Genomic DNA, 24,937 nt, shown 5'->3' with positions numbered 1-24,937 from the left:
GCTACTTTGTATGTCCCTCAGTTGGGATGTTTGCAATTGTTTTTGGATTTAGGTGTAGTGATGAGCAGGATATAATCAAAATGGGAACTGTTCAAATAGATTCTGATAACTGAGTTACATTGTAACACTTAGAAAATAGAATATTAGAGATAATGCTCATCACAAGTTGTGACCATGCTGCATCCACTTGTTTGTCTGTCTGTCTGTCTACCTCTATGGTCTCCATCACCATAATATCCACGCATTGCATAAAGCATAATGTATTTATCCTCACAACACCTCCGTGAGGAGGCAAATATTGTTCCCATTTTATAAATAGGGAATTGAGGCACACAAGGGTCTGATCTAAAACCCATTGAAGCCAATAGGAGTTTTTCTGTTGATGCTAGTCGGTTTTGGATCAAGCCCAAAGTGTCACAGGAAGTCTGTGACAGAACTGGGAAATGAACCAAGAGCTCTAGAGTCCCAGATCTTCTTCGAGTGATTGCTCATGTGCATTCCACCATAGCTGTGCGTGCTCGCCACGTGCACCGGTGCCGGAAGTTTTCCCTTAGCAGTACCCATAGGGGAGTGCCCTAGCAACCCCTGGAGTGGCGCCTCCATGGCGCAGTATAAGGGGCGCTGCGCGCTCCCCCCACCCTCAGTTCCTTCTTGCCGCCAGTGAAGGTGCTTCGGAACTACTCTGCTCCAGCTTTGCTGTAGCTCGCCCCCAAAACTGCTTGCTTGTTCAATGTATGGTACCTGTAGTTAGTTAGTTGTTTGGTTAGTTTAGTTTAGCTAGCGCGCCCGGGTTTTAAGTTGCGCGACACTTGTAGGCCATCTATGCCAGTGAGTGATCCGCACGTGGACTGTTTACGCTGTTTGGGGGAAACCCATCTCAGTGATCGCTGGAAGATTTGCAAGTCGTTTATGCCTCGGACCAAGAGAGAAGGGGACATTAGGCTCCAGGCTATTCTGATGGAGTTGGCGCTGACCCCGGATCCAGCATGCCGCTCCAAGTCTGCACCGGGCACTGCGGTGTTGGTGCGCAGCGACCCCTTCAGTGCCATCAACTAGTCAGCACCGCTCCCAGTCCACAGGGCATGCCAAGAAGGCTAGGAAGAGGCCTTCTTCGCCGCGGCACCAGAGTAAACCCGGGACAGAGGCTAGACCCACGTTGGGCAGTCCTCAATCCCCACCAGCCTCTAGGCCTCCAACTCAAGTCGAACGGAGTAGCCTGGCCCATTCGGAGCAGGCCTCCCCGGATGTCCAGATGCCCTCCACACCGGAGGCCCTGCAGGCGGCCCGGGATGTTATGTCCATGCCGGTACCAGGAGCACCGCCGATGTCGGCCCCGCGCTCCAGAGGTAAGCTGCCGCTGGGATCTCCGCAGTCACCCCCGGCTCGGTACCATTCTCGGTCGAGGGAACGTTCCTGACGCCGTTCGCCGCTCAGCCACCATTCAGGGCAAAGTCCACGTGGCTCGCCCTCGACGCCCATCACGCTGTCTGGTTGGGTTCCGTCTGACCAAGACTCTTGGCACCGCTCCGCCTCGAGGAGCGAACACCGACGGGACCGAGGTAGACGACGCCAAAGGCCCTTGTCTCAGAGGGGCTTTTGCAGCCGGTCACGGCACGAATGTCAACGTCGTTCCCGTTCGTTGTCCCGCTCCAGGACCCTGCCACGGTACCACCTTCGCAGTCCCACGCGTCGATCGCTGGTGTCTCGCTGTCGCGAGTCTGCCCGCCGGAGCCGATCGTGGAGCAGCTGTTACCGACGGTACCAGTCCTCCACGTTGGGATCACAGTCCCATGGTTGGCATCGCTCCCTGGGCCGCCACTCCTCCCGGTCCAGGGACAGCGGCAGATCGTATGTCAGCCCCACCTCCCTTCGTAGTCGCTCATCGATGGGCCAGGCCGAACAGCCGACTCTGCTGGTGTCACAGCAGGTGCAGTGGCACCGAGCCCCGTGGCCAGCCCAATGTTACCAGTGGGCACCGTGGCCCCTGACGCAGCCCCCGGTGGGGGCTCGCTTGGTGGCTGGAGCCTCAGAAGGACCATTGGCCTCCCTCTCCAGACCCCCGAGGAAGGAGTCGGTGGGACGTACATCCTCGGCACTGTGCCCGGAGACCGACCAGGTGGTGGACCCTCCGGTGCTGGTGAACACAAAGTACCTCGCCGGCCTCCTCACCCTCCCCGGATGAGGTGATTACGACCCCTCCTCCCTCTGTCCCACAGGAGGACTTTAGGGCCTACCAAGAACTCTTAAAAAGGGTGGCATTAAGCCTCCATCTCCAAGCAGAGGAGACGGAGGAGACCTCGGACTCCCTGTTTAATGTACTGTCCTCCTCGGCACCGGGCAGGGTGGCCTTGCCTCTCCACAAAGGGGTGGCGAAAATTTAAAATGCCCTGTGGCAAACCCCGGCCTCATTGGGCCCCATCTCTAAGAGAGCGGAACGCAAGTATTTTGTACCCACCAAGAGGCATGAATACTTATACACCCACCCTGCTCCTAACTCCCTGGTGGTCGAGTCAGTCATCCACAAGGAACGGCAGGGCCATCCAGCCCCTACCCCGAAAAATAAAGATTCAAAGAGGCTGGACTCATTTGGAAGAAAAATTTATTCATCCTCGAGCTTCCAGTCACGGGTGGTGAACCACCAGGCTCTCCTGGGCCTGTATGAGTTCAATCTGTGGGGCTCCCTGCCCAAGTTCGAGGACTCCAGGAGTGCGACAGGAAGGAGTTCAAAGCGCTGCTGGAGGAGGGCACAGCGGCTGCCAGGGCAACCTTGCAGGCAGCTTCGGATGCAGTGGACACGGCCGTCCGGTCCATGGCTTCCGCGGTGTCCATGAGAAGGGCGTCGTGGCTCCTGCTCTCTGGACTGTCCAGCAAGGCACAGACCTCCCTGCAGGACCTCCCGTTTGATGACAAAGCTCCGTTTGCGGAACAAACGGATACAAAGCTGCATGGCCTGAAAGACTCCTGCACGACTCTCCAGACTCTGGGTCTCTATGTTCCGTCTCCAGCTAAACCTAAGTTCAAGCCACAGCAGACTCCCACTCAGGCCACCCATTCAAAATACGAGACCACTTATAAGAAGTTGTGTGACTATAAGAAGCGCTCACAGAGGCAGTTTCGACCTGCCCCCCAGCCTGGGCCCTCCAAGGGCAAGCAAGCGGAAAAAAGGCGGTTTTGACGGGACGTCCAGGGGCGCCCTGCCAGTTCTCATCAGGGATCCACCCTCAGTAAAGCTTCCCTTCTCCAATCGGTTGTGTGCTTTCCTCCCGGAGTGGTCGTGGCTGACCTCAGACTGATGGGTCCTCAACACCATCTCCCGGGGCTACACCCTCCAGTTTACTTCCTCTCCGCCCAACTATCCCCCACCCCGTCCGTCCTGGGGGACCCTTCGCATGAGGCTCTGCTCAAGCAGGAGGTGGGGCAGCTCCTGGGCCTAGAAGCAGTGGAAGCGGTACCGGGGGAGTTCAAAGGCAAGGGGTACTACTCCCGCTATTTTCTTATCCCGAAGGCCAAAGGGGGGCTCAGGCCCATCTTGGACCTGTGAGGCCTGAACCAGTACATGGTAAAGCTCAAGTTCCGCATGGTCTCCCTGGCCTACATCATCCCCTCCCTGGATCCCGGGGACTGGTACACTGCCCTCGATCTGCAGGATGCCTACTTCCACATTCATATATTCGAGGGGCACAGACGCCTCCTCCATTTCACGGTGGGGCAGGAACACTACCAATTTACGGTCCTCCTGTTTGGCCTGTCCACTGCCCCCAGAGTATTAACGAAATGTATGTCGGTGGTGGTGGCCTATCTCAGGCGCCGGGGGGTCCAGATCTTCCCCTCTCTGGATGACTGGCTAGTCAAGGGCAGCTCCCAGTCGCAGGTGTGGGACCACATGGCGCTCCTCCTGTCCACGTGCACCACTTTGGGCCTGTTGGTAAACATCACCAAGTCCACGTTAGTCCCGGTACAACGCATAGAGTTTATTGGGGCAGTCCGGGATGCCTTGTTGGCCAGAGCCTCCCTCCCACCGGACAGGTTCGAGACCCTGAAGGAGCTCATTGACACGGTCACAAGGTTTCCGGTGACAACAGCCAGAGCGTGTCTCCAGCTCTTGGGTCACATGTCAGTGTGCACGTATGTGGTCCGTCAAGCCAGACTCAGGATGAGGCCCCTCCAGCTCTGGTTGGCCTCAGAGTTCTCCCAGGCCAGGGACAGGATGGACAAAGTCCTCATGGTGCCCGAGCCAGTGATCACCTCCCTACAATGGTGGTCCTCCCCGAGAAACATGCTCCAAGGGGTCCCGTTCAGGGGCAGGGCCCCATCGCTGGAACTGGTGTCCGACGCGTCGGACCAGGGATGGGGGGGCCCATATGGAGAACGTCAGATCCAAGGTCTGTGGTCGGCTCAGGATCTGACCCTCCACATAAACGTCAAGGAGCTCAGGGCGGTACGGCTGGCGTGCATGGCCTTCCGCTCACACCTGGAGGGCCGGGTGATCAGGGTCCTCACGGACAACATGTTCTCGATGCATCAACAGGCAAGGCGGGGCCCGATCCTCTGCCCTCTGCCGCATAGCCCTCAAGCTGTGGGACTTTTGTATAGCCCACAACATCTGCCGGGCGCCCGGAATGCGTGGGCGGATCGCTTGAGCAGGGACTTCTCCTCTCAGCATGAGTGGTCTCTCCACCCAGAGGTGGTGCACAGACTTTTCCAAGTGTGGGGAACTCCCCAGGTGGACCTGTTCACGACTCGGCAGAACCGTCGCTGTCCCCGGTTCTGCTTGGGGGGGTGGAGGGGGCTGGGACGGGGCACTATCTCTGATGCCTTCCTCCTATCCTGGTCAAGCCAGTTTCTCTAGGCCTTTCCCCCGTTCCTGCTGATCGGCAAGGTCCTGGAAAAGATAAAGACGGACAAGGACCAGGTCCTTCTGATTGCCCCAGCATGGCCCAGGCAGCATTGGTATGGACCCTCACGGGCCTGGCAGTCACCCCGCCGTGGCCGTTGCCGTCCCGCCTGGACCTGCTCTTCCAGGACCAGGGCTGCCTCCTCCACCCCAACCTCACGGCACTCCACTTAACGGCATGGCTGCTCAATGGTTAGGCCGGGAGGAAAGGACATGCTTGGAAGGGGTTCAGCGCATCCTCCTAGAAAGCAGGCGGCCCTTCACGTGCAGAGCCTACTTGGCAAAGTGGTCTCGGTTTTCCAGATGGGCGGACGAGCGGGGCGTTTCTCCGGTGGCCTCTCCGATCCATCTTATTCTGGACTACCTCTTTCACTTTAGAGCCCAGGACCTGGCGCCCTCGTCAGGCACCTGGTGGCCATATCGGTCTTCCATCCGCCAGTGCAGGGCCACACGGTATTCTCCCATGGTATGACTGGCCGATTCCTTAAGGGATTGGATCGTCTCTTCCCATATGTTAGGCCTCCAGTCCCGCAGTGGGACCTAAACCTGGTATTGGCCCGTCTCACGGGGCCCCCGTTTGAGCTGCTAGCCACGTGCTCCTGGTCACACCTCTCATGGAAGGTGGCCTTCCTGGTTGCGATCACGTCGGCTAGGCAGGTCTTGGAACTCAGGGCCCTGACCTCCGAGCCCCTGTACATGGTGTTTCATAAAGATAAGGTCCAGCTCTGCCCACACCCTTCGTTCCTCCCAAAGGTGGCCTCCGCCTCTCACATGGGTCAGGACATTTTTCTGCCGGTCCTCTGCCCCAAGCCCCATGCGTCCAGTGAGGAGTGCCACACGCTGGATGTGAGACGGGTTCTCGCTTTTTACCTGGAGCGGACTAAGCCTTTCAGAAAGTCCTTGCAACTGTTCATCGCCTTGGCCGATCTCCACTCAGCGGCTCTCCAAGTGGATCACCTCGTGCATCCGTACTTGTTATGACCTGGTGGGAATCCCTTCTCCACCAATTGTGAGGGCACACTCGACTAGGGTGCAGGCCTTGTCAGCTGCCTTTTTGGCCCATGTCCCCATTCAGGACATTTGTAGGGCTGCCACGTGGTCTTCAGTTCACACGTTCACCTTGCATTATGCGATTGTCTCTCAGACCAGGGAGGATGCCGGGTTCGGCAGGGCTGTTCTCCGTCCCGAGAGTTTGTGAACTCCTTCCCACCTCCAACAGATATAACTTGGAATCACCTATTGTGGAATACACATGAGCAATCACTCGAAGAAAAGACAGGTACCTTTTCTGTAATTGGTGTTCTTTGAGATGTGTTGCTCATGTCTATTCCACATCCTGCCCTCCTTCCCCTCTGTCGGAGTTGTCTGGCAAGAAGGTGGGGGGAGAGCGCAGCGCCCCTTATACTGCGCCATGGAGGCGCCACTCCAGGGGTCATTAGGGCGCTCCCCTACGGGTACTGCTAGGGGAAAATCTTTCGGCACCGGTGCACGTGGCGAGAACGCACACCTATTGTGGAATACACATGAGCAACACATCTCAAAGAACACCAGTTACGGAAAAGGTAACTTTCTTTTCTGTGCCGTAACCAAATGGCTATCCGTCCTTCCTTATACATAAATAAAGTATTCTAAGTGCTAGGCATAACTGTGGCTTTTATTGGCGGGGGAGGAAACATAGGTTGTCCCTCATCCCCTTGATCCGAAAGTGATGTATGACAAGAAGACTTGTCTGTCCCCCCACAGAATATCTGAATACAAATTCAGGATAATGGGTTGGTATGAATAGTCTTTGCTTTTCATTCTTGTGCCACCATTTTTGTCCACTGATATTTCCATCCCAATCTTCTCCCAGCTAGAATGGCTGCAGTTGCATGACACTTCTGAGGCATTAGGAAAATGTTCAGAGTGAGATGTGAATCTGAAACTCAAGGAATCTCCTTAGTTATACTCACAGTCCTCTAACTTTCTGAAGGTAGCATCTGTATGGATGGTAGGTAGCAAATTGCACTATTGTTGGGCTGTCTATTAGTCCTTTGGTTCAATTTATTCATCCTTGTGCATATGCATGTGGAGATGGAATTTCTCAAGCACTGCTAAGGGTTCCTTTTTATCAAAGGTCTTTCTCCCTTCACCTCAGTAAGGTTTTGATTTTTCTGTATAGTGAAGTGATTCATAGATGTAAACACTTCTTGCTGTTGTGGATTATTACCAAGTGTCTGGATACCAAATGGAAGTCTGGAGGCTATTTTTCCAACCGTGGATTTTGATGATATGATTCAGTGGCATGGCGTTTCCTATTGTTTAGAATCTAGCATCTGCTTCATTCTGATCACTTGTTCCAACTACAGAAGGAACTGCTGTACTTCTGCAAGTGTACACTTACATGATTAACCATTTATTTCAAAACTATAGTGGTATATAAAAATGTAAGTTTAAAGAAAAGGTAACATAGTAAAATTTTCAAAAGTGTTTAAGGCTCACCAATAAGATTTAGGCTCCTAAATGCCTCAGTCCCTGTTGAAAAAGGGCCATGGTTCTTAAGTCTTGGGTGCTGTAGGTTCCTGAAATGGTATTGAACGTGGTTTGTCCTGTCCTACAATTGCAGCTAAGCAGTGTTCGGGACCAGTTCAGCTATGCCATTGTCCAGAATGGATTAGTTGTACTATAGTCAAGGTTATTGTAGTAATAGCTCAGGAGAACAGAGGAGTCTCAAGCAGCTTTCACATAAGCATCCAAACTTTCAACTTAAGTGAATCTAGCCGAGACTCTGAATCTTTTGTGAGTTACCCATCACCAACATGAATGTTTTTAGCATAAGACAAGGTGAAGGTTTTAAGAGTAAAGCAGGCAGGGTACATTTTACTGTCTCTTCTACATACTGCTTAACTGCCTCTTTTCCATACAGTTCCAATTTAGAAGTGTTGTAAGTGTAAAAGCAACTTGATAACCTGAGCACGAACCAAATTCATTGCTAGGGCTGTCATTCGCCTGCATAAGTGGAGTATAGATCCACAGTCTGCATTTTGAAAGGATGTAACCTTGTGTGTATTATCTCTCAGTTAGTGTCAAACTTTTCCCTCTGTTGCTCGTTCATGTTTCTTTTAAAGTCAGTGGGAGCCCAACATTTCCATCTAAGAGCAGAATTTGACTATTAATGTTGTTTGTATGTTTTCCCTTTGTGTTGTTTGTATATTTTCCCTTTGTGTGGACTTAAGATACGCAGCCATTTGACAGATAAGACAGTTCAGTGCCCCCACATTATTCTTGGAGCTGCTTTAGTTTAGTTAACTGATTGCCTTTTTACATGGCAGGTTTTTTCCCATGATGGAAATGAATTGGACTATACTTATTTGATTTGGGATTTTTAGTTTTTCCTTTTCACGGTCTGTTTACTAATTGCATAGTAAAAACAAAAAAATCCTTTTTTGTAGAGAACGTTTTAAAAGTTTGAAGAAACATGCAGAATATGAAAATCTATGTGCTGGCTTAGAAAATAACCTTAAACAAAATGAGAGCACAGAACTTCAAACTTTATGGTGCCCGTGGAGTTGTCCAGTTCTAGAGCTCTGGTCATCTATATTTCGTGTAGCAGAATGTTTTTTCATTTGCATGGGACTCTTCTAGGTGGTGAAGAAGCCTCTTAGTCTACACAACATTTGGCTACCTGATTACTTTTTCTGAATGTAGCTGTATGTCTGCATTGGGGCAGGACTAGGCAGTGTGCTTGAGCAGAGATTGATGCCATGGTGGGCTTGCTTTTGACCTTGCTAGAAAATTGCATAGGACTAAGCACTTAGCACAGTGGTGAACAATAAATGTATCGTTTAGGAGTGGAAGAAGAAGAAAGAGGAGAAACAGGGTTTGTTTCATGCTAGGGTATATGTTACGTGTGTGTGTGTATGTTTGCTCTTGATTTTTCTTCTTTTCAAGCCTGAAAATAATGCTGCCTCCACATCCTCTGCTATTGGGCTGTTACAGACTCTCACAGGCTGGATGAGGAGTCATGTTCTGGATTATTGCATATAAAAATGAGCAAAATCAATCTCTCTTCCTGAATGATCGAATCTTTGTTTCAGAAGGTCACTAAACAATATATTTTCTCTATCACAGTATTGAAGGGAAATTCTACTCCAGTCAGAGCAGGTCCTGGTACTGATAAACTGTACAAGGAACTAATGGAGGATGAGGGTTTTCTTGCTTTGGTCATAAACATATAGATGACTGAGGAAAAAATATATGGTGGGAACAGTAAGACATACTATCCTTGTATTGAGGGAAAGCTCACTTGAGCCTAATGCAATCAGCTTTTTCAAGCAGGAGAAAAGGTCCCTATGTAAATAATACCACTATGACTCTCTGCAAGGTCTCGGAATTTAAGTTCTTTCCCTGGGGCGGTAGCAACATGTTCACCCCAACATTTCAGAGCTTTACCTGTTTTTCTTTTGAATTAGCATGACTTGATTGCTGCTGCTGTTTCTTCTTCTTTGTTCTCTCTCACCTTTGAGTGCCTCATTCTTTGGGGTTTTTGGACTCTTCCTCCAAGCAGAAATCACCTGGGTGTGCTGCTGCTCAGACTCTGGGCCCGCACTAATCTAAATTTCTCTATAGTCACCCATCACTGTGGAATCTGATATGATAAGATCTCTCTTCTTTCAGCCCTGCCACTGGGAACAAGCCTAAATTTATCTTTGGGATCTTTTGGGGGCTTTTTAAAATAAATATGCAGAGCTCAGTTCTTCCCCACATCTGAGCTCTGCTTGGCACAGGGAGCAGAAGGGCCATCAGGGAGATGATTGGTAGCTAGAGCAGCCAACAGGCTGCTCCAATATATGCCACTGAGTGGCCAGAGCGGAGCAAAAAGTACAGCCTAATATGCAAGAATGCTGATTTATCTGAGAGGAGGGTTATGGGAAAGCTAAGTTAAGGAGGGGGGTATTTTGCATTTAGTTCTGAATGGGGAGAGCTGATCAATCTTATTTCATCTGGTGGTGAATTCTTTAATCTTGTTCTGGCTCCTAAAAAAGCGTGGACTCCTGTGGATACTAGCTTTCCCCTAATTGTAGTATTATACTCTGTTTCTGTGTGCGTGCGCGCGCATGTGTTTTGCAACCATTGCTGGCATTGGCCCAATGAAAAGAAAAACAGAAAAATATTTTTTGCTGTATTTAACAATAAACACTTCGATACCGTGAAGCAACCCAGATTTGTGTTTGTATGGATTGTTTGAAACATGTTGAGCTGAATGCACATGGTAAAGCCTACAAAAGCCCATGCATAAGCATGATTACAGGGTATGACATTTCCATAACAGAAATGGCTCGACTGGTTGAAAACTTCTTAACTTATAATCAAATTGATGTGCTAAACTATGGCTTCTAAGAAAGAAGCTTGGCATCAGACATTTAGCTTATAATTTAGGCAGTAAACTGGACTCAGTCCTGTCCAAATTAGTATGAGACAAGCTGAAATACAGGACATACTTACCACAGCATCTGTAAATCAAGCCAGTAGCATGTGCAAGAGCATTAAATATTGCTGTTTGTGATGGGCCAAAAAAAAAAAAAAAAAAGAGAGAGAAAGAATATGCCAAAATGCAGTCGCAATTTGTTTTGCCTTTTGTGCTAACGTGTTTCATTGTTGACCTACTTGACTTTGTTTTTCTTGCTTTCTTTTCTAGGCAATGTTAACCCCTTTTACCTGGAAAAATTTAAGGCCTTGTCTACACTGCCACTTTACAGCGCTGCAACTGTCTTGCTCAAGGGTGTGAAAAAACACCCCCCTGAGCGATGCAAGTTTCAGCGCTGTAAAGTGGCAGTGTAGACAGTGCACTAATTCTGGGAGCTACTCCCCTCATGGGGGTGGGTTTTTTTACAGTGCTGGGAGAACCCTCTCCCAGTGCTGGTGCCGCAATTACGCAGCTGGTTAAAGCGCTGCTCCGGCAGCACTTTAACATTGGTAGCGAAGACACATACCCTAAGAAACAGTTGAGGAGACATCACGGCATTCAGCAAGCTCTTCTGTTCCCGGGATTTGTTTTTTGAATCCCTGAAGTTTCAGATTGAAAATGGACACAAAGAAGCCTGGCAGCTATTTGTGGCATTTCAGACTGTTAAGTCCTTTAGTGCTATCACTGAACATGACCGAGGCCAATCTTTTAATGTATACGTTAGTTTAAAGGTGATGTGTAAAAGTTGTATAAATGGTGAGGGCAGTACAAGGTTAGGTACTGAGTGCCCCAGCTATGCAGGGGATTCCAGTGGATAACATTGTTTAAAGACTCAACAAGACATCTTGCTAAATGCCTTTTTAAAAAAAATAGTGTACTGCACTTTCTATACACTCTTTAGGACACAGAGAGCCAAATTCATCCCAGTGAGGTCAGTGGAATTACTTAAGAAATAGTTTGGAAAAATGTCTTTAGAAACGTATGTAAGATGCTCTCTTTTTCACAGTGAAGATGAATATGTTCATATGTATGATCTGCATATTGTGACCTGAAGAGGGGTATTTGGCCAAGAAAAGCAAGGTCTAAGGCAGTGGTTTTCAAACTGCGGGTCGTGACACAGTACTGCAGGGGTGGGCAAACTTTTTGGCTTGAGGGCCACATCGGGGTTCCAAAACTGTATGGAGGGCCGGGTAGGGAAGGCTGTGCCTCCCCAAACAGCCTGGTCCCCACCCCCTATCCGCTCCCTCCCACTTCCCGCCCCCTGACTGCCTCCCTCAGAACCTCTGACCCATCCAACCCCCCCTGCTCCTTGTCCCCTGACCGCCCCCTCCCGGGACCCCCGCCCCTAACTGCCCCCCCAGGATCTCACCCCCTATCCAATTCCCCCTTTCCCCGTCCCCTGACTGCCCCCCCGGGACTCCCTGCCCCCTTACCCAACTCCCCTGCCCCCTTACCATGCCGCTCAGAGAGCAGGACTGGCAGCTGCGCTGCCCGGCCAGAGCCAGCCACGCCGCCGCGCTGCCCAGCAGGAGCTCGCAGCCCCGCCACCCAGAGCGCTGGCGGCACGGCGAGCTGAGGCTGGGGGGGCACCAGCAGGGGAGGGGCTGGGGGCTAGCCTCCCTGGCTGGGAGCTCAAGGGCTGGGCAGGACGGTCCCACTGGCTGGATGTGGCCCGCAGGCCGTAGTTTGCCCACGTCTGCAGTACTGGGTCGCGGTGGCTCTGGTTAGCACCGCTGACCGGGCTGTTGTTATCGGTGCTGCCCGGCTAAGGCAGGCTAGTCCCTACCTGTTCTGACACTGCGCTGCGCCCCGGGTGCGGCCTGCAGCAGGTCCGGCTCTTAGGCGGGGGGGCCACCAGGCTCCGTGTGCTGCCCCCACCCCGAGCACCAGCTCCGCACTCCCATTGGCCAGTTCCCAGCCAATGGGAGCTGGGGGGGGGGTGCTGGCGGTGCTGGAAGCAGCATGGTCTGCGGGGCCAGGACAGGCAGGAAGCCTGCCTTAGCATCTCTGCTGCGCCGTTGACCGGGAGCCGCCTGAGGTAAGCCCGCACCCCAATCCCCAGCTCTGAGCCCTCCCAAACCCGGAGCCCCTTCCTGCACCCCAAACCTGTCATCCCTGGCCCCACACCAGAGCCTGCACCTCCAGCCCAGAGCCCTGACCCCCTCCCATACCCCAACCCCCTGCCCCAGCCCTGAGTCCTCCCCAAACCCAGAGCCCCCTCCTGCACCCCAAATCCCTCATCCCCGGCCCCACCCCAGAGCCTGCACCTCCAGGCCAGAGCCCTGACCCGCTCCCACACTCCAAACCCCTCATCCCCAGCTCCTTTGGGTTGCGGGCATTAACAGTTTTCTTCAACTGGGTCGCCAAACTTTTTTTTTTTTTTTTTTTTTTTTGAAAACCTCTGGTCTAAGGCCTGCTCTATGCTTAAGTTTTGCCGACATTGATGGGTCAATTATGAGTGTTGAAAAAATCACTGGCATAATTTGCCAGTATAATCTGTGTCTACACTAGGAGGCTTTGCCAGTGTAGCTATAGCAGTATGGTGAGGGAAAATGGGGAGTAATGGGTACACATGGACTCCCTGTCTGGGGTGAGAATGGGGGAACCATAGGTGCTGGGGGTGCTGCCACACCCCCTGGCTTGAAGTGCTTTCCATCATATTCAGGATTTACAGTTTGGTTCAATGGCTCTCAGCACCACCGCTATACAAATTGTTCCAGCACGCCTGGGGGGGAACAGGCGGGGAATGAGGGGCACACAGGAGCCACTGTCATGAGGAGGTGGGGAGGGGAGTCCCTGAAATAGGTGCTGGGGTGGAAGGGTGGTGCACTGGGAGTTTGCGGGGGTGGGCAATGCAGGTGTGCAAGGAGCTCGGGCTATAGAAGCAACGAAGTTTAAAGTTGGACTTACCCTTCTTTGTGGCTCTATGTGTATAGAAAGGCTGAAAAGTTTTCTGAAGTGTTTAATTTTTTGTCTGCTTTTCTAACCAAAGGTTTATTCTGCATGAGAAAGTTGCCCTTTTTAAAACTTAAATAGATTCTTAAACTGAGTTAGTTACACTGTTGCAAACCGATTTCTAATCAATCTTAATCTTAAACAAGACAAAGTGTCCACCCAGCTTTTTGCACCATTTTGACTAATGTTGAAAATCACACCCTGAGTTAACATTTTTTTTGGGTAGGCAAGTCCTTAGACATATCAGGTATGTCCACTCTGATCTTCCCTGGTTTTGCTGGAGGACTTAATCTTACTGTGAACTCTAGCACATTAGCTGAAGGACTTGGGTGTTGAGTCTTTAACAAAGGTTTCCTTTCTCCAAGGTATTAATTGGTCACTGAAATTAAATGTTAGCAAAAACAAAAAGAAACAAACAATAAAAGTGTTTTAATCACCAACTAAAAATCCCTTCTTCCCTTAGGTGCTCAACTTTCCCTTTCTTGACTCTTGTTCATCAGTCTTCATAAAGCCTTCTGGGCTAGAAAGGAGCTAATGTAAAAAGACCTTTTTTACAAATATCAAAAAATACTAATTCCCTCTTTCTGAGTTATAAAGAAGCAAACCCAATTATCTTCTCCTTTTAAATGGACAGACTCCTTTTTGATTTATTAATTATTATTATTAATTATTGTTGTTTAACATTTATATTGCAGTAGTATCAAAGCCTCCTATTAGGATTTGGGCTGCATTGTGCTATGTACTATTTTCTGACTGTTTTGTATTGTAAACCACATTATTAAATAGATTCGTAGCAGACATCTAAAAAGAATGAATTATTGTTCTTGGTTTTGTTACTTCTTGCTCTCAGTGGCACTGCAGGGTCTCTATAATAACTCTCAGCAATTCTGTGGGGATCTGCAGTGGGGGGTTGCATGGAAGCTGTTGGCCTAAGTCTTTTATTTGGACGGTGGTTGTGTAATGGGAACGACAGACAAGTGAATATAAGTTTTCCCATCCAAGATGTTTTCACTGATTTATGAAACTTGGGCTTATGCTGGAGGCTAGGAGAGTGGAAGCTCCTTTAACTATCTTTCTTTGAAACATCCTTTAACCTTTTCAGAAACGTGAAATCCTGTGTGCTTGTTAGACCACTGGCAAATGTAAAAGCTGTCCCGTTCGTTATTCCCTTGGAATGTATAGATCAAAGGAAGTTAACTCTTAATTTTCAAAGTCCAATTAGGAGTTTCAGGAAATCAGCAGAAAATGGAATTCATTCTGATTTCAGCAAAGGGGAAATGACAGGCATTTAGTGAGAAGTGCTTTCCTTCTGGAACTGCCTTTGTCTGAACCATTGCTGCATGGTATTAGCATAATGAAGCAGTTAATACATATTTTTGACTATTGACTGCTTCAGTTTACGATACAAATGAGGGTTGGCATAGACATAGGATTATTGATGTTAAACCCATGTAATAAAAATTTCTGCTCCTACTTTTTTGCACGTGCACCCCCACCCCCCACAATCTTATTCACCAACACATTCACATATGCACACACAGCATTAGCAAACCTGCCACCAAGGAAAGGGCTGTGTCATTTCTAATTTTGCTTATTGTGATTCAGTTAGTGTAGTTCCTATGCGGGCCAGAAAGTTGAGTCCTAAACTAGGACACAAGCTCATAGTTGTTCTGCTCCATACCATTTAGATTATGTGGGTAATGAAAACATCCACAGTTATATTAGATGGGTTAAAAATTATAAGTATCAGGATCTCGGCTACTGGGCACAGGTCAAGGCCTGGGTTGGAGGGGGCTCGATAATGTGGCCTTTGTTCAGTCTATCTGCTCAAGGCCAGAGGCAGAAGTCTGTACTAGTGTCACAGCATAGGATCAGGTCAGAGTTGAGATAGATGAGCTGCAGTGGATAGGCGCCAAGTGAGCCAGCCAAAGTAGGATTAGGGGAACAGAGGCAGGACAAGGGGCCAGGAGCTGGGACCAGACTTGAGGCTAGGTATCAGGAGCAGGGCTGGAACCAGGAACAAGGTAAGGTATCAAGAGCAGTGTAGCAGGGTCTGTTTGCAGCAACAAACCAGGGGCCCCGCCTAGTTGCACAGACAGTCTTCACTGCAGGTGCTTTCCCTAGGCCTTAAATAGCATGCCTGAGCCAGTCTGGGCCTCCGTGGGTGGGACATCCAGTGCTGCTTGAACCCATAGTGCTCATAGACGGGAGTTCCCTGTTTCCCCGGAGCTGTCAGGTGACAGCGTGGACATGGCAGCTGCCCCAGAGTTTGCAGACCCAGACCTCAGATCCTCACAACAAGGGATATAACCTCTCATGCTTAAGGGCATAAATCAGCTGCTAACTAACTGGGGTTAGGTTGAAACTTCCCATGTGGCCAAACTCTTGCAGAATTGTCCATTGCAGAGATTCTAGCAGTGCTCCTCTGAAACAAATGGTCTTGGCTTCTGATTTGTCATGAGACCGGGATGGAATGTTCTTTTATTTTGTTGTTACATTTTTGGTCGTGGGAGAGGTTTCGGGTGCATGTTTATATTCCATAAAAGTCAGATTAGTATTGATGTGGTTACATGGGGTCTCCTTAAATCAAACACTGAGACTCAATAATGTGATACGGAACTATGTGCATAGCTGTGAGCGTTATTGATTGTCTGTACTGTATTCACGCAATGCGTACTAATAGCTGAAAATCTTGCCTATACCAACCTATGCTGGAATCTGTATAAAACCTAGGGGAGATTCTCCAGGGGACGTTTCCTCCTTGGTTATTCCAAAATCCTAGAGGGGATGCCCCCAGTAGATTACAGTGATGTTAATGCAATTCTGTAACATGACTAATGTTATTATCTTACATTTAGATTGTGCCTTTCCTCTAGATGTCATGTTCCCTAATGGCCATTGCACAGCATGGGAATTGTTGTAAAACCAACAGATTATAAGTACACAGATTTGTAAAATATCCACAGGTTATAATGTGGAATATTGTTCCCCTAACAATGCATAATAAAGCTGTCATAACACCAAGGACATTCTAGTGACATTAGAAAACAGAAGCTCAAAGCATCTGCTTTTATTAGGCCCACCTATAAAAATGAAGACAAAAGGATTGAGGGAGAGGGAAATACAAGTGCAAGAGAACAATGGGGAAGGAGAGCACATACTAAGAAGAGCTTGAGGTAAGGAATGTGAGTACTAGGGTGAGATGGGAGGGAATGAAGGAAAGAACAAGAAAATGTAAGGATGTACAGAGCAGACCTTGGGAAAGGGAAACTTAGGTTAGTACATTTTATTAAATTGAATCATGTTTTCAAAGCTTATTAGAAAGGGGAATTGAAGGGACCAAAGAGCCTGAGGCTACGCTCCTGGGGCATGTAGTGTGAGGCTGGTGGGGAAGGTAGCAACAGAGCAGCACTTTTTTAATCTTTCCCAAGTCAGGCACTGAATTAATAGAAATAAGGTCCCAACTCTGCAATGAGCTCCACACAGGTAGACTCCTGTTGACTTCATGTAGACACAGATCTGCTCATGAGGTGCTTAATGCAGGATCAGGGCCTTGCTCTCAAAAGGTGAGTACAGATACTTTCTAAGTGTCCTGGGCCCAATTCTTCTCTTACACCAGTGCCCGTCCAGACCACCTCCTTTGAAAACAGGAATTTGGCCCCTGAATCTAATTTCTAAACATCCCTCAAACCAATGACTAGCAAAATGTAAATCAGAATATCGCGCTCAACAATGAGTGAGTACCTGCTCCAGAAATATATTATAAATGAAGCAGCTCCCCGGATGGGGTGAAATGCTCCTGCCCATTTTAACTCAACTTTATTTGAGGGGCCTGCTCACTGACAAGTGGCCTCCTCTTTGCTCTGTCAGTTGGGAGGAAAGTATCCTCCATAGCTCTTCATTTTATGTGTGTGTGTGTGTGTATGTGTGTGCAAGCGCATGCATGTGTGTATGGATAGGTTTAGTTGCAATTGGAATCAGGATGCACATTCCTGTCTAAAATATGCATTAGACCAGGGATCGACAACCTTTGGCCCGCGGCCCGCCAGAGTAAGCACCCTGGTGGGCCGGGCCGGTTTGTTTACCTGCCACATCCACAGGTTCGGCCGATCGCAGCTCCCACTGGCTGCGGTTCGCCGCTCCAGGCCAATGGGGTGACTGGCACAGCAAGAGATGCTTCTCTCCCAGTATGGTTGCGGGATTTTGTTGCTATGGACAGTTCAGCCGAGTCCTCCAACTGTTTTACGGACCCATGCATAGCATAAAATGTTAACAGATGAGATTTTAGCTCTCCAAAAGTGTGTGTGAAACAAGCTTTTATTAGTCTTTGTTGACATTTGCATGCAGTTAAATGATGCCCAAATGTGCAAGGCAAGTGGAAATGTTTAACAGGCTGCTGCTAGTATCAGAGCAAGACACAGACAACATACTGTACACCTGTATCAGATAGTGCCCCTGCCATGTGCTAGGCATTTGCAAACATAGGGTAAGTTGCTCTTTCTGTCTCCAAAGAACTCCCTGTAGATCCTTAACATACATAGTTAACCCAGGGATCCTGTTTTGTGTGCCTTTGCAGACCTATATCGGCTCCATTGTTGCCTCTGTGAACCCCTACAAGACCATTCCAGGACTCTATGACCGCACTGCAGTAGAGCAATACAGCAAGCACCACATGGGGGAAATTCCACCTCATATCTTTGCTGTCGCTAACGAGTGCTACCGCTGCCTATGGAAACGTCATGACAACCAGTGTGTTCTCATCAGGTAAGTGGCTACTGCATTCATTATTCCTAGTCCTACTGCTGAACTTTAAAGGTAAATTGAAAATGAATGCTTGGAATGCTGGGGGGAAAAGCACAGAGGAAGAGCATGCTCTGACCCTTTCCCCTAACCTCATTAATCATTAGATGTGTGCAGATGTAGAATTACTACGTGATCCTAATCAGCCCTTGAAAGACAAGGCATTCTTTGCTTATATATGCCCTGCAGTCATTTAATGAAAAGATGTCTGAACTCCACACACTTTTGACTGTTCACTTACTTCCTTATTTCGCTCTAAATGCTTCACTTTTTCCACTGGCTTCTGCTTCACTGTGCAGCCTGATAATTTATCATCACTAGTCTTGAAAATTGCATCCATCAAAAAAAGAATGTCAGGGAACCTATAAATAATAATAGTGAAGTCCTCCCAACTCATTGGCTATTTAATTCAGTGTAATTAATTTTTCTTGTTTCTCCTATTGTTTAACCTGATTATGCTTTAGTTTGATGGAGATGTAATAGCTTCCCCTGTGGTCTGCTGTTTGCTGGTGTTCAGAACTGCAGCTGGCACTTCAGTAGCGCTCAGTTGCAGTTCAGCCCCTGCTTCCCCCTTGTTGCATGGGAGAAGTTCAGTGAGCCAGCTCTTTCCTTGAGGCAGATTACTTCCCCTGCTGACTGAGGGTGAAGCTAAGGCTCCGCCTACTCCGTGCCCCTGCTTGCCCATTCTCCACACATCTACGCAGGATGGGGAGCAGCAGCCTGGTGGCAGCTGCTTCCCCACTCTTCACAGGGTTTAGTGATATGGATAGCCTGCATGCAGGAGCAAGAGGCTCCTCACCCCCCCCTTACATCCTCTGCCCAGCTGGGCTCATGACCAAGCCCTCATTAATTAAGCCTCACAACCTTGTAATGTAAGTAAGTAGCTTATTCATCTTGTAGAGGGAAAAACGAAGACATAGTAAAGTCAAAAGACTTGTCCGGGATCACCACTGAAGTTACACAGTAGCAGAGTGGGGAATAGAACCCTGGAGTTTTGATTTTCCTCTGCTCTAACCATGAGAAAACACAGCTTTCCTTGAGATTAATGTAAACTGCTGATGTAACCTCCTCTGAAGAAGAAGTATTAAAGCTTACAGGTCATTGGATTTCTTCCTCTCTCTCTATCCTATCTTGCTCACTTTCTTAGAGGAAAATAACCTTTTGAAACAAAAATGATTCCTAGGCTAAGCTGTGGAAAAAGATCAGTTGAAAAAGACAGGTCCCCCTTCCAGGATGGGCCCTGGAAATGGATGCATATCACTCCTAATCCAAAAGAGAGGCTGCCTGACCAATACGTTGGAGGTGGGGGATGGTTCAGACAAGTAAGATACCACGGGGCCTGACCATGGTCTCTGGAAACGAAAAGGTTCCAGTTTTTGTTAGAGAGGAGGTTTGAGGCTCAGACAGCATCTTTCCTCCCTCCAACTCCACGAAAAGCCCTTCGACAAGTGTGGGGCTCTACTATTGTAAGGGGCATGGCTGGGTTTAGAGGGGATGTGGCCAAGTGAAAGCCACTCTGTGGCATCATTTCCCTCCCGTCAGCAGAGGTTTTCCCACATAAGAGGATACTGATCAGCAGTGTTGGTTTTTCTTGTGAAGGGCATGACCTGGCACATGTAATTCAGAGCCATGCTCTTGCTGGGAATGTAAACCAGATTGAATTATGTTGTACCTTAAATGTCACTAAAAAGCTCTTAAATACCAATCCCAGCACCCCCCTCCCACACAAACGCTAGTAACAGCGCCAGTTTGGCTGACTGCATGTTTCAAACATGGGCTGAGAGAATCCCATTTCTCTTTGGACTGTATATCGTGACTGTGTAATGTTGAGTCCAGATGGCACCTCTTAAAGCAATAATATACAAAAAGGTCTCTGTCACTGTATATGAAACCAGGCTGGAGTCAGATGATTTCATGGCATACTATCAGAAAACTGCTTGAATACAGCCAGTTTGCTCTGAAACTTGGGATGTGAAGCCACCTGTGGAACCAGCGTAGTGGCTACTGGTATGACGTCCACTATTTATTAATCCCGTTCCATGCTCTTTTGTGTTGAGACAAGAGGCACCTTTCTTCCAGCTCTTCATATGCCCCTGAGAGGAATGCTGGGTTTTGTCGTAACTAGGAACCACAGCACTGGTGAAAAGAGTCAGTATAGGTGAGCAGTTACTATAGAGTATTATCCGGCAGCTGGTCAAGAAATGGCTGTCCCTGCCCCAGAGAGCCAGCAACGAGCTCGTATACATCAAGCACAGGCACGGTGGTGCCAACGTCCCCCGTATGGGAGACCTGTGCGACATCGCGGTCGTCACGCACGCCTTCCGCCTCCTGACGTGCCCGGACTCCAAGGTGAAGAACGTCGCGACGACCGCCCTGCACGCCGCCACTGAGAAACGAATCGGCAGACCTCCCTCCGACCGAGATGTGGCCACCTTTCTGAGCGGCTCCCTGGACGGCGAATTCGCCTGGGACAGGGGCGATCTCGCCTCACTGTGGTCCCGCGCCCGCAACGCCATGCGCCGACTGGGGAAGCGACTGGGCTGCCGCTGGGAATGGAGTGAGGAACGGCAGGAGCTGGGAGTCCTGATACCACAGATCGGAACGGAGGACAACACCATCGTCACCCCCGGAGCCAGAGGCGTGCTGGAGAGATCCCTGAAGGCCGCCGTCCATGCGCTCTACATGGACACCCTGAATTAAAAACCGGACCAGGGTAAGGCCTTCGAGGTGACCAGCAAGTGGGACTCCAGCAACCACTTCCTCCCCACGGGCAGCTTCACCCGGTTCGCCGACTGGCGGTTCATACACCGCGCCTGGCTGAATTGCGTCCCCCTCAACGGAGCCATCCGCCACGGGAACCGGGACAAACGCTGCAGGAAGTGCGGGTACGTCGCCGAAACCCTGCCCCACGTCCTATGCTGCTGCAAGCCCCATGCCAGAGCCTGGCAGCTGTGCCACAACGCCGTCCAGGACCGCCTAGTGAAGGCCATCGACCCGCGCCTGGGAGAGGTCACCATCAACCGCGCCGTCCCAGGCACCAACAGCCCGCTGCGCCCAGACATCGTCGTCACGGACTAGGTTGGAAAAAAGATCATCCTGGTCGACGTAACGATTCCATTCGAGAACAGGACCCCGGTCTTCCGTGAAGCCCGAGCCCGCAAGCTCGAAAAGTACGCCCCCCTGGCTGACACCCTGCGGACAAAGGGCTACAAGGTGCACACCGACACTCTGCTCTGGGTGCCTGGGACCCATGTAACGAACGTGTGCTGAGGACCTGTGGGGTAGGCCGTCATTACGCGCAGCTCATGAGACGCCTAATGGTCTCGGACACTGTTTGTTGGTCTCGGGACATCTACTCAGAGAACATCACCGGCCACCGCCAATACCGGGAGTGAGCCGGGGAGACCTCGTGCACCCACAAGGGGGAAGAGACCTATAACCCCCCCCTGCTGGACTTTATCCCCTGAGCCCTGAACCCACCGAACCTAACTGAATCCCACCACGTGAGGGTCACCCCATCCCCATTACCCAGCCCACTTACTTATACCCATGACTATCTCTACTTTCTGTATGAGTGATGGACCCTCACCGCTTGTTGGCTGTATCTTGGTCCCGCCCACCGTTTACCCCCCCCATTGGGGACATTGCAGTCTGTATATATTATGTGTGCTGCCCAACACCAAAATACTAACATCCCCCTATACGCTGTATGTTACCCCCAATGACCAATAGCTTCAAATTTTCTTTATCGTTTATTTTTCAAATATTATCTAATAAACTTTTAAATAGTGAGAGGCAGGGAAGGGCTTTTGCCAGAAAGACATGGGCATGGGACAAAATCCTACACTCCATCAAATACGTCTGGCTTACAGACTGAGACAGTGGGAAATCCTTTTACATTAGTCACAGTAATTACTTGGCTTCATAAAAGAGTTGATGAAGGATGACCTACGTCATATTGGCATTGTATTCATATTGGCAATAATTGGTTTGATGCCAGATACAGTGGAAACATGGTAAGTCAACGGTTTAAGCATTTTGAATGCATTATCCCCACTAGCATCACCAGTGTTTGTGACAAACCTGGTTAATTTACTTGTTCAGCTGACTTTTAAACAAATGTGTCTCAAATCTTGTCTCTGTTGATTGATTTGTGTTGATTCATTTCATTTTTCTTGTTCACTGCTCTCTTTCATTTGGTTGTGTGCGTGCTCTGCCGTGGGTCCAGCTAATGGTTTGGTTAACATCTGGCCTGATAACTATGCAAATTGTTTGGAAGAGGTGTGCTACTGGGACCTCTATCTAAGACACAGGGGAAGACTTCCTGTATAATAGCTGAGGGGGCGATCAGAATCATGCCCAACTGTGACACTTTCTTTGGGTGCCCAGGACCGAGTGTAACCTTGTCTCCCCCCACCTCCAGCATGAGGGAGTCTTTCGTGTGGTAGCTGAGTGTCAGCGCCTGAACAGCACCAGCCTTTCAACCACTCATGCACTCTCCTCAGGACTCTACCTGTCCTACTCTGCTTTGTAAGTTAACAGGGGAACCCCAAGCACCCTTGAAGAGCATTCCCCTGTCACAGACACCCATGGTAGTTACCAGGTTTGCTGCTTCCAAGGAATAGTATAAACACACCAGCTTGTTTGGAGCTGATACTCAGTTGAATCAATCTAACAACACAGCGCTGTAATCTACTTATAGTGAAAACAAATCAAAGGTTAAGATTTAAGAGATAGTGAGCAAGGATAACAAGAACAACAGGTTAGAAATAAAAGTATAACACGCCTTTTTGAGACTAAAAAATAATGTAACAGGCTACAATCCTTGTTGAAAGCCGACTTATCTCACCTAAGCCTTTTCTGCAGCGCTTCAGTCCAGGTTGGCTGAGATCCTGTTTTCATGGATGTAACCGCATTGCCTGGTTATCTCCTCAGGTGCAGGATAAAAGAGGGGTCATGTTGCCTTCTTATGCCCCGAAGTCAGACTCTGGTAGTATGTGCTCCCCTGTTGAGTTCACATCCTCCCCCCCATCAGCCTGTTTTCCTGTTGACTTTACATGCAGATAGGGCTTGTTTTGTGTTGGGTTTACAATGCTTAATTTACGTCAGAGACCTAGTGAGATAGGTGATTCCACATCCCATTGTCTAGCAAAACCTGCTTGTCAACCTGCCATGGACACAGATTCTAAATATATGTTCCATACATACATACAAATTCTTAAATGTCACCCATACCTACATCACACAATGACCAGGAAGATTAGTACGACGTAAGCTTCCATTGGACACTTTGCACAGCCCTTTTTGGGTGAATACTGTGAAGCACTGTGCTAGGTGCAGTGAGTGACTCAGGCCTGATACAAAACCGTGAGTCCTTTGTCAGTTGGCATGGAGAGGTTCTTAGGGATCACACCAATAATAATAGCAATAGCTAATTTTTATATAGCATTTTTTATCCTTAGATCTTAAAGCAGTTTACAGAAGCAGTAAGTAATAGTACTGCCATTTTACAGATGGGGACACGAAAGTACAAAGAAGTGACTTATCCAAGATCACCCGGCAGGCTGGTGGCACAGCTGGAATAGAACACAGGCCTGCCAAGTTCCAGGAGCCTGCTGGGTCTGTTGAGCCACAGTGCAGGCAAAACATCATTTGGGAAAATTTCACATTCACAACTTCTATCCTTACAACAATTTTCTGCAGGCCTGGCCCAAAGCAGTTGGTTAGCATTTGTAAAATGCTACGTTTTGGACAAATACTGCAACACAACTTTATAAGGGTAGGTTTCACTTTTACAAAATTTAAAAGGAAATTGTGCTCATAGCTATAATTAAAAAGAATCAAAGAAAATCAATGCCAGTTTCTCTGATATGAAGTGATTTATTTATTTATTTAGGCTGAGAGTCAGTCTGAGCAGACTAATAACATGGGCCAAGACTTTTAAAACATGGCATGTTTTTGGCCATCTCAGTTTTGGGTGGCAGACTTGAGACCTTGAAGGGGCCTGATTTTCAGAAAGCGCTAAAACCCCACTGTTTGTGGGGACATGGCTGCCCCATAGAAGCTCCCTGCTGGCTGAGTATGATGTGGCTGAACACTCCCTTTCCCAGTTTCCTTTCCTGAGGTTATTCTCGGCTTCCCAGACATGGGTCTGTGCTGGAGTTGTGACTTAACCCTCTAGCCAAGTCACAGAACAAGAAATTCAAACTAAAAATCCCAACAAACAAAAATGTTTTTCTGCTCTTTGGAGGCTTTTCTTCAGCCCATCCTCTCGGGTCTATTCCCAGCCCCTTTCTGGGCTACCTGTGAGAGTCTTTGTGGCTCTGGGATAGAGCCTTCAGCCCCTGGGTGTACTGTGTTCTCACACCCTGCTGAGCTCTCTTCCTGGCATCCTTGCCTGTTCCACTAGAGAGCACTGGGCCCCCGAAATGGTTCTTCTGGAGTAACCCACCTCCTGCAGACCCTGGCTCAGGACCTGCCATAGAAGCCGGCCCCACTCCCTGTGGTTCCAGCACAAAGACTGGTCTCTAGGCCCTTTTATAAGGCCCAGGTGTTTCTTAAGCTATCACGTGACCCTCCTTAGTCCCGAATCTTCGGGCTGGGAAGCAGCTAATTACTTATGGCACAGGTGTGGCTGGCCCCATGTCCCCTCCAAGTGGCCAGTTATCCTTTGACACCCTCTGAAAATCAGGCTCCGTTGAGGCATCTCATTCAGGTTATGCAAAAATTGATGTGTTCAAAATGACTGGTCACTTTTAAAAACCTTGGCCATGCCTGGTTTATTTGTTTAGAATTGAAAGATATTGGAGTGATTAGTTTTGTCAGTTTTATTGGGCAGGTTA

At 49.0% G+C, this 24,937-nt stretch overlaps 1 protein-coding gene across 1 annotated transcript in view; it reads left to right on the top strand.

Annotated features, from left to right (window-relative positions):
- MYO10 (myosin X) overlaps window positions 1-24,937 on the top strand; it is a 233,817-nt gene that overhangs the window by 110,517 nt on the left and 98,363 nt on the right. Inside the window, exon 4 of the mRNA XM_024209996.1 lies at window positions 17,872-18,059. Within this exon, the coding sequence (XP_024065764.1) occupies window positions 17,872-18,059 (188 nt within the window). The remainder of the gene's footprint in view (window positions 1-17,871; window positions 18,060-24,937) is intronic.

Source organism: Terrapene carolina, unplaced genomic scaffold (genome assembly GCF_002925995.2).
Source record: "Terrapene carolina triunguis isolate 2854851 unplaced genomic scaffold, T_m_triunguis-2.0 Scaffold48, whole genome shotgun sequence".
Classification (NCBI taxonomy): Eukaryota; Metazoa; Chordata; order Testudines; family Emydidae; genus Terrapene; species Terrapene triunguis.
Note: the sequence above shows the minus strand (reverse complement) of the source record. Positions and strands in the feature narration are given on the sequence as shown.